General features: G+C 36.4%; 1 protein-coding gene across 1 annotated transcript in view; it reads left to right on the top strand.

Moving 5' to 3' along the window:
- CNTNAP5 (contactin associated protein family member 5) overlaps positions 1-13095 on the top strand; it is an 861232-nt gene that overhangs the window by 549339 nt on the left and 298798 nt on the right. The window contains exon 12 of the mRNA XM_079133610.1: positions 6190-6309. Within this exon, the coding sequence (XP_078989736.1) occupies positions 6190-6309 (120 nt within the window). The remainder of the gene's footprint in view (positions 1-6189; positions 6310-13095) is intronic.

Below are 13095 nucleotides of genomic sequence, written 5' to 3'. Positions count from 1 at the left end.
ATGCTAATATTGACTCATGAGTTTGAGTATCACTAGTTGAATCCATGCACTAAAATATCCTCTATTAACTTCTTACTTAATGATTTGAGCAGGACTTCATTATTCTTATTCTTTTGCTTTACTGGGTATTTTAAAAAGATGATTCTGTTATTCCCATTCACCTTGGATTACATTTTTCTTGGTGGTCAAGCAGTACCAAAAAATACAGAACAGTAAAATGGAATATATTGAGAAAGAGAGAGAAATCACTCTCACATAGATTTTATTAAAATTTATTATGATTATATAATTCTATTTTATTATTGGTTATTTTTGTAATCTCTTGTGCCTAATTAACAGATGAAACATTATCACAGGTATGTATGTATAAGAATTAAAGACATGGTATATATAGGGTTCAGGACTATCCATGGTTTCAAAAAGCTTATGGGAGTCTTGAAATATGTTCTCTGCAGAAAGGGTCAGTAGACTATTGTATTCCTTTTACATTTTCTAGATTTGATTATTTTCCAAAAATTATCTTTTTGGATTGTTATGTTGCTCTCAAACACAGCTAATACAACATAAATAGAATATGTTCTGTATTATTTCTAATTTTTATAACAAGAGTTCATTTATTAGCAACTTTGAGAAGTGCCCAAAACACTTGGATATATAGATGGGATAGATACTAGGAAATGCATATATTTAACAATTACAGTGACTACACTTTTTGATATTCTAATTCTTCTATCAAATTGATTCTCCTTTTATTCTACTTTATTTTGCGGGGAGTACTGGGGATTGAACTCAGGGGCACTGGACCACTGAGCCACATCCCTAGTCCTTTTTTGTGTTTTACTTAGAGACAGGGTCTCACTGAGTTGCTTAGCACCTCACTTTTGCTGAGGCTGGTTTTGAACTCATGATCCTTCTGCCTCAACCTCTAAGCTGCTGGGATAACAGGGATGTGTCACAGCGCCCAGCTGTTCTTCTGCTATTTTGACATGAATCCAATTTTCAATATTTTTCTTGTTTTCTTGTTTTTTCAGGCAATACAAGTTGTTCTAACCATTTCCTGTCTCAAACATGGAGCCCATTAAATCCTTGTTGTTTTTTAATGGGAAATTGTATTTAGAGACTATTGTGCAGTAGATTGTTGGTAGCATTTTCAGTGATACAAATATGAAAAGATGCTATATTACTAAAAAATTAAATAATGAGTTCATACTGATATCACAATCTCAAATTAAGATTAAGAATTTTATAAAATTTTTATACTTTAGATTTTGTGTTAGATTAAAAAATATGATGACAATATCATAATTAACTATTTTTTTCTGTTTATAATTGTTTCATAATAAAATAACAATTCTGTTAAAAGTCAAATTACTCACTGTCTCAAGATTTTTGTTATTTTGTTTTGTTTTTGTTTTGTTTTCCTAGCAGAACAAACTTTACTTTGTCCTACCTGTCAAATTACTCTTTAAATATCAAATGTTTTTTTAGAATTTAAGTTCATAATAATTCTACAAATATTTTCCTTCATCACTTTTAGAAAATGTTAGGTAGACACTTTAGTGTTTTGAAACTGATGAATTAAAGGAAAATATCAGGTTTTATCTTGCTTTTCCCATACAATCTAATTGTTAAGGGAAATCAAATTAGAGATGATTGACATTTGAGATTTATAAAGTATTCCCACTAACAAATCAGGAAGAAGTGTGTACTAGTCAGTTTTTTGTCACTATAAAAAATTAATAATAATGAATTTATAGAGAAAAAGGTTTATTTTGGTTTATAATTTCGGAAGTTTCAGTCTATGATTGATTGGGTCCTTTTGCTTTGGACCTGTAGCTGAGCAGTGTATCATGGCAGGAACTCAGATAGGAGTTCCTTGCTCACTTCATGACCAAGAAGAAAAGAAGAGAAAGGAACTAGCTAGGGCTCCCCAATCTCCTTTAAGGTCATGTCCCCAGTAACCTAAAGACCTCCAACTAGGTCCCACCTCCCAATAGCACCATCTGAAGATTAGGGTGCCATAGGTCTTTAAGGGATATTCTGGATCCAAAGCATAGCACAATGATAGAATTTTAGTAACCACTTGCCAGCTGGTTGTCTTTGGGCAAAGTACTTATATTTTATGAACTCATTTATAGTGTCTATTCGTAGAAATTCTTCTTACCAGGCTTTGCCCTTAGAGATCACCTGGTAACTGAGCCAAAGTTTAAGGAACAAGTGTATAAAGAATAGTAGGCTAACTAAGGTGATAAGAGATATTCAAATCCCAACATTTCCTTTTTGTTTGTTACATCCTAGTGTGATCCTGCCCCATGAAGTCAAACAAAGATGCAATCAACACCTATCCTATAGCTGCACTTGTTTCAGAAGCTTGAGATCAGTTCTTAGGAGTTTGGCTCAGTTACTTTCTTTGGAAGATGGGGCATCATCAAACATCATGCAATCAGAGGTCTGGCAAACACTTGCCCTCTTACTGCTCAGGGAGTCTTTATTATGCAAACTGATTTGCTAGAATATGAAAGACTTCATGGGAAAGAACTGAAATGCCCATTTACTACCAGCAGCTTCTGCACTTCAGCAGCTGACTGCAGATGCATGGGTAGCCCTCACTGGTGATCTGAGCTTGGCCAAAAACAATTCAGCTAAGCCCAGCCTCAGTGGCCAATCTGCAGAACCATGGAAGGGTTGTTTTAACAAAAAGTGAAGTGATTCATTTTGAATATTTTTTTTTTATGAAATAATTGATAACTGAAACACAGAAACTGTAGATGACAGAAGATAAGTCAAATAGCACTGATTGCGAACCATGATATCAGGTTCATTATTACTCTGTTATTCATATATATCTGAATTCTGTGATTAAAAAAAAGTTAAAAAGAAAATGCTGAATCATAATACCACTTGAAAGAGTTCCTAGTTAATTTGTTTTCATTTTCTCCCAGTGATTAAGAAGGCACTACTATTTTTTTCCTTCTGTTACTTACACTTTTGTTTTTAATTATTTGAAATATTTTTATGGTTTCAAAGTTAAAAATACAAAACATCCAGGAAAGTCTGGTTTTATTCTTGTCTCTATTACCTTATTTTCTCTCCCCTCCATACATGTCTGTTTATATTAATTTTATGTGAATATTTTGGGATACATTTTCTTATAATTGTTAACAAATTTAGAATTAAATTAGTGACATCTGTTATGTATGCTATATGTATACATATATATGTTTATGTGTGTATTTATGTAAAATATGAGAAGAGAGAAGAGAAAGAAAAACATGGAAATGAGAATAAATGACAATTTTCTTTCTTTTGGTACCAGGGGTTGAACCCACAGGTGCTTAACCGCTGAGCAACATTATCAGCCCTATTTTATACTTCACTGAGTGACAATTTCTCTTGAAATTGCTTAAGTCCTCTTTAATTTGCTGAGGCTGGCTTTGGACTCATGTTCCTCCTGCCTCAACCTCCCAAGGCTCTGGGATTACAGCGATGCACCAGCTGAGGACATATGATAATTACTAATTTCCAGAAAAACTAAATTTTCTCCAGGAAAGGAAAAGTAATCACATTAAAATATGTAGCTAATTTGTGAATAACATTAACATTGTCATACCTCTATAAGTGGTAACCATTGATCTAACTATAATTACAATATGACTCCATTAGAAGGATATAGAAATACAAAGTTGTTTCTGTTTTGGGGAGGGGTTAAAATGGGTTAAATCCTCATCTTCCATATTTCTGAAAGTAAATAAATTTGTTGAAAAAGTAAAAATAAAAAAAAAAGACATACCAGAATAGATATGTTATTGAAAGATACAACAGTCATTACCAAAAGAATAAACTAATAATTCAAAGTTATCATCTGTATGCAGAAGGGATTTAAGGGTCACTTTTTTTCATAACAAGTATCTTGAATAATAATGAGACTGAGAAATGGGTAAAGAATTGGGTAAAGAATTGATCAAAAGTAAAAGCAATAACATGAAATGAGAGATAATATTTATTATAGTTAATATTAATCAAGTAGTTTCTACATACCATATAGAAAAGTGAATTATCACTTTGAATACTTACTAGGACTGTGGAAAATAGACTCTTTTTAGACCTACAGCTAGATGAAAAAAATGTTTGGAGAGTTGATTAGCTATCTCTTGTAATGAATAATTGGAAAACTTAGCTCGTGGAAACAACGCACATTATCATCTCACAGTTGCTTTGGGTTTGTGAGCAGTTTAGAGGATGGTTCTGGCTGTCTTTCATGTGACTGCAATCAAGATGTTAAACAAGGTTGCTATCATCTCAAGCTTGAACTCTGGGGATCTGCTTCAGTGCTCACTCTCATGGTATGCTGCAGAAGCTTTGAAGCTTACTCTTGTGGGCCACTTCACAGGGCTCTGCCATGAAAAGGCATTTGACTTCTACTACCAGGAGTGATACAGGAGCAACCAAGATGGCAGCCACTGTCTTTTTACAATCTATTCTTGGAAATTGCATCTATCACTTCTGTCATATTCTGTTCACTACAACAAGTCAATAAGTACAGCTCACTCAGGGGGAAAAGATGGATTTTTGAACAGAATATGAATACCAGGAAGCATCCATCACAGGAGTCACTTTAAGAGGTGCCCAACACAGGTGAAGCAGTTCGTTCAAGCTATCATAGATAGGAAGTGGTAGTCCCACACTGAGAAACTGCCTCGTCTGAGTCTAACATTCATGTTCTGAACCACTATGCAATCATCCACATGCTGCATGGGTGGCATTTACCTGTCATGGGACAATAGCCATTCTTTGCATGTGGTTGTCATTGTGGGAGCATGAGGGTGTTTGTGGAGGGGTCACACACACACAGGTTAGCTTTCACTTGTGTGTCAGACTCATACACAGAGTTTAGTAAATACAAATAAGCTATATATTATGCTTGCTATGTAGGCCACAAATGACAATACTCTCATTTACCTCAGGCTTCAGGAAGTGTGCAGGAATGCTAGAGAAATTTCCATAAATAAAAGTATAACCTTGAATTCACTCTAATTTATAAAAAGTCAAACTCTCTCAGGCTTTAGAATTTTACTGGTAATGAATTATTTGAGACACCCCTCACACTTGATCATGATAAACTGCAGCTTCATATTCCTGGGATGGGGCATTAGTCACAAGGGGCAGGAGCTGGCTAAGGTGAGGAGTTTGTACTATATCTTGAAGGCTGTTTCGAGCCACTGAAGTGTTTTAAGCACGAACGGGTGACACACTTGGATGCGCACCTGCTGCTCTGAACCACCACATTTTGTCTGAACCCATCAGATGACATTTTATATTCTCATGTATGAGACACCATTTGATGCCTCTTTACATTCCTCCAAATTTATGCATGTGGTTTAATGAAATTTATGTTTCTCAAACAGATAGATCAGTCAAAGTCTTCTATTTGGGGGCACATGTGCCTGTCCTGATTTAAGAATCAAAAACTTCTGTGGCTGCACACAGACATGCTTTGAGTTTTCTGGGGCACAGCGTGATTGCCTAATCCATGCTTTTGTCCTCTGATGGTAACCACATCTGTTAAAAAGAATCAGTGAATTAGTTAGGTGCCAGTTCAGTTAAAATGGACTGAATGTGGTTTTTCAATTACTCTGTCAGTTACTGGATGTATCGAAATTAGACAGTATCCTTGTACTTCATTAGTGAAGATGCATTACTGCATGTGTGCATTTATTTTTCTTTAATTCACTAATCAAACATTAATTGAATTCCCACTGTGTGATGCTGGGACACAGTGTAAAATAATACATGGCCACTACTTTTGCAGATTCTGTATCCCATAGCACGGTGGGAACCAGAATATTCTATGGATGATCTTAGCTTAATGTTCTATGGGGACATAGGGGAAGGATATATAAATCAGCAAAGAGGAGTGGCATATAAGAGGTAAGGGGAGACTGGGGAAGGGTATAACCTGTGAACTGAGTTTAGAGGAATGGAAGAATGGATGAGTTAAGATAAATGGAGGATAGGTGTCCATCAAGTGTTGAAACACTAGTTTTTAAAGGCATGGGGGACCAGCTGAGGATATAGAAGAAGAGAAAGAAGGAAGCATGGAAAGCACATATAATCGGAGGTACTAATACCTACAGAAGGAAATGCAGAGCCAAGCAAACTTTCCTGTCTGCTGCCTTTCTGTCTTTTCAGCCATCTACGAGAAATCCTGTGAGGTTTATAGGCACCAAGGGCACATGGCTGGATTCTTCTACATCGACTCTGATGGCAGTGGGCCCCTGGGACCTCTCCAAGTGTACTGCAACATCACTGGTAAGAGTGCAGAGTTCCTACTCAAGCATAACCTAGTCACTGGTGGTGCAAAGTCAAGGGAAATCACTGGAAGGAGCCTCGTTTCCCATCCTCTTATCTTTTCATTCATACTCAAATCCTAGAGCAGTTGTAACATTATTTAATTTAAATGTATTATAAGAATTGATTTAAGAAGATATTACTATGTCCACTTAAACTAAACCACATCATTGGACATTAGCCCATGGTGACTATGAGCTCAGAGGTCAGTACATTTTACTTTTAATAAATCAAAATAAAAAGAAATAAAAAAAAAAGAACCAACTTTTTCTGAGACAAATTATTTTGGTAAATGTTAGAAATTATCAGCTAGGTTATTTTCAGGAAAAAGAGAGGAGAAAATCTGTGAATGATCCTAATAATATTTTGCTGAACTGAGAATTAATTATCAAGTGTTCTCTGTCAAGCTTGCCAAGGACATGATCTCTCTTAAATTGAAAACAGAATGAAAAGGAAAACAAACAAAAACCAAAGCTTAAAGTTCAGTGGGAAGTTCTGATTCAGTAAGTAGGAAAACTTCATTTGTATCTTACCCTGAGGACTATGTATCTGGGTGAGTCTTAATATTCTCTCTGAGCTTCAGTTGTTTGTCATCAAAATGGGAATGATATCTCCCACTCCCTAGAGTTGTAAGGATAAAATGCAACCACCTGTAAGTGTATTGGAGCAGCAAGCCAGGTTGGTCATCCCTTAGATGTCTAAAAAAATGGTAAGCTATTTTTGTTCTTCCTGGCAATTTCATGATACCCTGTGACTTCTTTCTAAATCACAGAAGGACATAGAGTGTGGCAATTAATACATGGGTTTAGAAATGGCAACTGATAACTAATTTTCTCTGAAATATAATTTCACAGTGCAAAACCTTGATGTAATAATTATTCAAACATTCAGCTACAGGAGCATTCCTACCATTTTGAGTGACATTAATTGGCACGTACACATTTTTTTGTTTGTCTCTCTCAAGCACTTGTCTTTGGAGATGCCAGCTGCATCACATAATGAACGGCAGAAAAGTCATAGGGGCCTCTTAAGGCCCATTGAGTCCTCCTGCCCCAGGTGTCTCTGCAAAAAGGCAACCACATGTATGAAGCTCTTTCTGTAGCCAGACACTGTCCTGAACACTGAAGATATGCAGAGAAATAAGACACAGTGGCTATTGTTCATCAGTGATAATAACTGGGAACTTTTCCATGCAATCCTACAGGCAGAAATGCAAGCAAACCATTGCAAGAAATGATGACTAAGGACACTTAGCAAGTTAAGTAACTGCATACAAAGGGTCTGAAATTTTCTGCAGAAAATGTTAGAGACCTGGAAATGGATGCAGCTTCATTGCATTTTTCACAATATTTCATCTTTCCAAAATTCATGTATGCTAGTTGCTTTTCAGTAGCCCTAAAGCATAATTAGAAATTATATTATGTTTTCTTTCATGGTTGTGGTAACCTATCATGTTAGACAACCTGGTAAAGTACTAGTCTTCTCAGTGAAACTAGGTTATTTTTAAACACACGGAGTCTTGCTAAAAATGCAGGCTACCCAGCCTCAGAAATTCTATCCCTCTAATTGCAGTTTCTCTAAGTTTTTCCAGTGAGTCTGATGAAATTTTCTATGTCTATACCAAAAAAATAATTTGACTGCAAAATTAGGCAGAGGACATAAGTGCCTCCTACTGAGTGACCAGTTATGTTGTGAAATAACAGAAGTGGTGGTAATGAGCATCAACCACCTTTGAGAACTGAACTGGGAGATTACAAATATTATCTCTATTTTTATATGAATACACAACCAGTGTAACTCCACATCATGTACGACCACAAGAATGGGAAGTTATACTCCATGTATGTATAATATGTCAAAATACATTCTACTGTCATGTATAAGTAAAAAGAAAAAATAAAATAAACATTATCTCTTTTAATTGTCACAACAAATATCTGAGACAGATGTATATTTTTTATATCCATCTTACATGGAAGGAAAGAGAAGAATTTCATGACGTGCTCAAGGTAACAAATTTCTAAGTCTCTGAGTCAAGACTTAGGAAAAAATAAAAGCTTTCTGACTCAGTATCATCCATTTCAATGAAACTTAATTGGATACTTTGTATTGTACATGTTTTGCTTTAAGTGGTATATTTAAAATTTTTTAAAATAAAAGTAATCAGTGTTAATTGTATAAGCTGGGCCTAAAAGGAAAATATGAAGAAGATATTAAAACCATCTAGACTCTACAATCCAGACATTGCCATTGTAATTATATTTATTGCAATTTAGAGGGAAACTTTTTCTATGAACATATATGTGTGTTCTTCTAGTATATGTTTACATAAATCTTGAAGTTTCATAAAGACCAAATGTAGGTTTTTCCTTATATCATTGACATATGTTTTGAAATTAAAATATATTTGTGAAAATTGGTTAAACATTTTCAAACTAAAACCCTTAAGTACAAGGATATAGAAATTATGGACTTTAAGGTCTCAATAAATGGAACTTTCTCTTTGTCCTTGCAAAAGACTTTTATGAGGGTTTATGATTGACAGTTGTAAAAGCATGGCTAAAGGAGAATGTGTATGGATGCACAAAACTTGCTGTTTGTGATCCTGAAGGATCAGAGACTGAGTTGTGTCCAAAATTGCGAACCATGATGGTCATGGGTTGGTATTTATTTTGCATATGATATTTTTGGTCATGTGAAGTTGCAAAATATTTATGTTTTATTTTTTCCTAAAGTATGTATAGAAATAAAAGCAAAGCTGTGTTGAAGCTGAATTATCAATTATATTTCATTGGCAAACAATTTTCCAATGCACAAATGTAATGATGATTAAGTATACACTTTTCTATTTGTAAATTTTAAATCTTTGATGGTCTTAAATGTGAGTGATTTATAACACTATGAAAAGTTTGATAAACTAGTCCAGGAAAGAGAATGAGGGAGTAAGGAAGACAGTGAAGGAAAAGGGAGAGAAGTAGAATACAGAAGATCAGTCTGTCTTTACCTCTGATTTTTGAAAACATAAAACTTCTCTTCTCTGCCCTTTTGGTAGAAACTGGAGTAATAGTGTTACCGAACTGGGCCCATTTTGTACCCCATTCAAGATGCCATTCACTGAAATAATGAGTTTTGCCAGAGTTTATTCATGACGTGGTTAAGCATATCTTACATCCATCTCCCTAAGGACAAGGCATAGGATAACACCAGAGGATGGTCTAAGATACAATGGAAGGTGATTGGAGGTTTGGAAAGGTGAAGTAACCAGTGTCCTATGCATGCATAATCAAATTTCATGGCTCTTCATAGCATGCATGTTCAGAAAATGGTGGTGTTAGCATACTCTGGAGGTGAAGTTTTGGCTTTCTGAAGTAAAAATTCATCCAGCAGACATTTGGCCAGGCCTAAGTGAAGGGCAGGTGGTTTCAACCAGTTGGAGCTAGACAAAAGGGGGCTCCAAGTTCCTGGAAAACAACATAGGCAACTGTTATCATCATTACCTACACATAAGTGGTGTTATCTATAGCAAAGCTAATGGAGTCTAATAATATATTGCTTAGCTACATGACCTCTAAAATCAGTGATTTTAAAAATCAACTCAAAGAAAGTGCAGTGTATTAAATTTAGAGGGTTTATTTGAGTTTTTCCTCAGTTTCAATACGTAATGAGCACAAAGAGTGCTGCAGACAGGAAACCTGGGTTCTCTTTTATTTGCCAATCAGATGAGTGCTTATGGCTTAATGCCACGTTTCTAAAATATAGATCTGTTTCCTGGCGACCTTACAGTCCTTTCTCATTTAGAAAACTCTGAGATTATCTGTAGAAATTTTTCGTAAGAAGTCTGCAGATACTTTCAAATGGCTGTCATGACGTTGAAGATGAACAGCTTTCAGTGTGGAAGACAGCAAATTTGCATCCTCACTGTTTCCCTCTTCATAATGCACCCTGGGGAATGTCAGTTCCCTATTGCTACAGGAAAGGTGGTACCTAACCTGTACTGGGAGATTGCAGTCTGTGCATGGAAACTATTCTCAGGGCAATTGTGGGGAGGTGAGATGCTCGAATGCTCCAACAGCAACTTCCATATTTAATGTAAACATGATCTCTGCATAGGGAGCATAAGCCTATTAACTGGAGCAACTTGAGGGAGTGTTTATGCTTACTGATGAAGTGGACTTACATCGGACTTTGGAAAACTTTTGATAGTGTGCCTTTCCTGGAACCATGTTCTAACTTGCTTCACCAAGGGACTAGTGGATAGGAGAGAGAAGAGGCTCAGTTTTGGGATGGAGGATTCTGTGAAGTGGTAAATGAGGAAGATGAAGAGCAAGTTACTTTGGGAATACACACAGTACCTACTTTCAACATCTTTATAAATTATTTTATAATTCAGTTCAGCTCAATCTAATTCACTCAATATAAATTTGCATACTGCAGACACTATGCAAGGTACCTCTGATGTGTGTCTGGATTAGTTTCCTAGGACTGCTGTAACAGAACCATACACTGGGAGGGGCAAAACAATGAAGTATATTATTTCACAGTTATAAAAAACTAGAAAACTAAAGTCAAGGTGTTGGTAGGATCATTCTTCCTTTGGAGAATATAGGGTGAATCCTTCCTCACCTCTTCCCCACTTATAGAGATGGGGAGGGGTCTGCCCCATCTCTGGCATCCCTTAGCTAAAACTAAATCTCTGCCACCCAGAGATAGCCATGATGCTTTCATATGACCTAGTCACATGGTTTTCTCCCTTGTTGTGTCTGTGGGTTTGTTTATTTTCTTCCTACCAGGGGCACCCTCCAAATTTGATTGAGTCAAACATTAAACCCTAATGGCATATGACCTCACCTTATCTGTATTATATCTATAGAAAATTTATTTTCCCAAATAGGCCACATTCATAGGTTTCCAGGGCTAGGAATTCCATATATACTTTTGGCAGAAAATGTTTAACCCCTGACAATATCATTTCAGTCTTTTTCACAGACTAATTAATGGAGACATTACAGCAACAATTAAAGTATAATATGAGGACAGTAACAGAATATATATAGTGTGTGTTGGGTACTCACAGGAAGGGAGCCTAACCTAATCTGGAGTGTAGTGGAAGGATTATTGGGCAGGCAGATGGTACCTCTTAAGCCTGGGTTGGGAATAGGGACTATCAAGAGAAGCAATGAGAGAACACATTTGGGGGAAGAGAGAATGAATGGCAGGAACAAAGTGCCAGTGTCTCTGTGGTCTACACAATTGTTAGGATCACAAAGTCCCTGTTCTGAATCACTAGATAGAACACTGAAAATCCTGGGAACAACTAGAAAAGAGAGGATCAAAGAGACTTGACTAGGGGCAAGGTAAACCTATTGAAGATGCATAATCTGCCCAGCAAGGCTATCCCAGTTCCAGAAGACTGGAAAAGAAGAAGCAGTCTTATCATAGATGATTCTTGAGCATGGCAGACTACTTAGCTAGTTTGGAAGAAAAGATATACCATATCCTGAGTACTAATAAGATGTTCTCTTTGTATCACTCATGAACTTAGCACTGACTTTTGCAAACTGATCTTGAGGACAGTGGATTTGCCTGATGTTTAGTTCAAATTAGGGAGTATTTACAAAGATACAAGCACATAAATGGTGTTGTGGTGGCAAGTTTTAAAATTCATATCCCAGAGCATTAAAAAGTAGCAGATGAGCTATTCCCACCATTAAGCCTGGACAGTGGAGATAAAGAAGTGCTATCGGACTGGGAAAGAGAGTGTATATGGAGAAGATGCTGCATGGGAGTGCTGTGATTTCTTCTTGGGAAGCAGTCAGCTCAGGGGGAGTGACATTCTGACTTCAATATTCCCTTGCTCCTTCCAGTCACCTTCCTATACTCCCTATTGACCACACCCAGCTAGAATCCAGAAGTTAAGAACCTTTGTTGGTAGAATGTTTTCATTTAGCCTTTCTGGTCACAGACAAAACTGGAGATGGGTGGAAGCTAGATTTCCTGGGGCAAATGGAACCTATCCATAGCAATATGCTTAAAGGACTGTTCAAAGAAGTTTAAGAAGATGATTATAATTCATCAAAGATCAAGACTGGTGTTGAAGTTAGAGGCCACAAAGTTATCTACAAACTGTGCAAATAAATGAAACACTTGTCCAATAAAGTTCAACCTGACCAACAAAGGGCTTCCCTTTTTAAGTTAAATGGGGTTAAGTTCAAGATAAAAATAAGAAATATACAAGGAATAAGAGACCTCCAAAGCAAACTAACCCCAGGAGTTGATAGGATCACTCAGTTTAAAAATTGAACCAAGAGACCATTAGACAATGAAGAGAAACTGTGACATACTAAAATACAATGTTTTGTAGGAAAGGATAACTGGGCTACATGCCACTATGTGGTGATTAAAGACTGGACTAACTCAGACCATTTCAGGTAATCATGGAGACACTGGGATTATGGTTCCATCAATCTGGTTGAGCAAGTAGGAAAGGATGCATTTGAGACAGCCAAGAGTCCAGAGAGGACTAAGAATAGTTTTTCCAAAAGAAAATGCACAAAAGGTGGGCTTGCAGGATAGGTGAGATGCCATCAGAAAAGGAAAGAATCCTTGAGCTGGGACCAATATGCAGGAAAAAACAGGAGTGAAAAAAAAAAAAAAAAAGGAGAGAGTGGTATGTGGTGGAAATTAGCAAACACCTGAGGTCTTTCTAAAGGAAGCTTGGGTTGATGAGACAGAAGCATGAGGTTTCTC

The sequence above is a fragment of the Sciurus vulgaris genome (assembly GCF_902686455.1).
Source record: "Sciurus vulgaris genome assembly, chromosome: 3".
Taxonomy (NCBI): Eukaryota; Metazoa; Chordata; class Mammalia; order Rodentia; family Sciuridae; genus Sciurus; species Sciurus vulgaris.
Note: the sequence above shows the minus strand (reverse complement) of the source record. Positions and strands in the feature narration are given on the sequence as shown.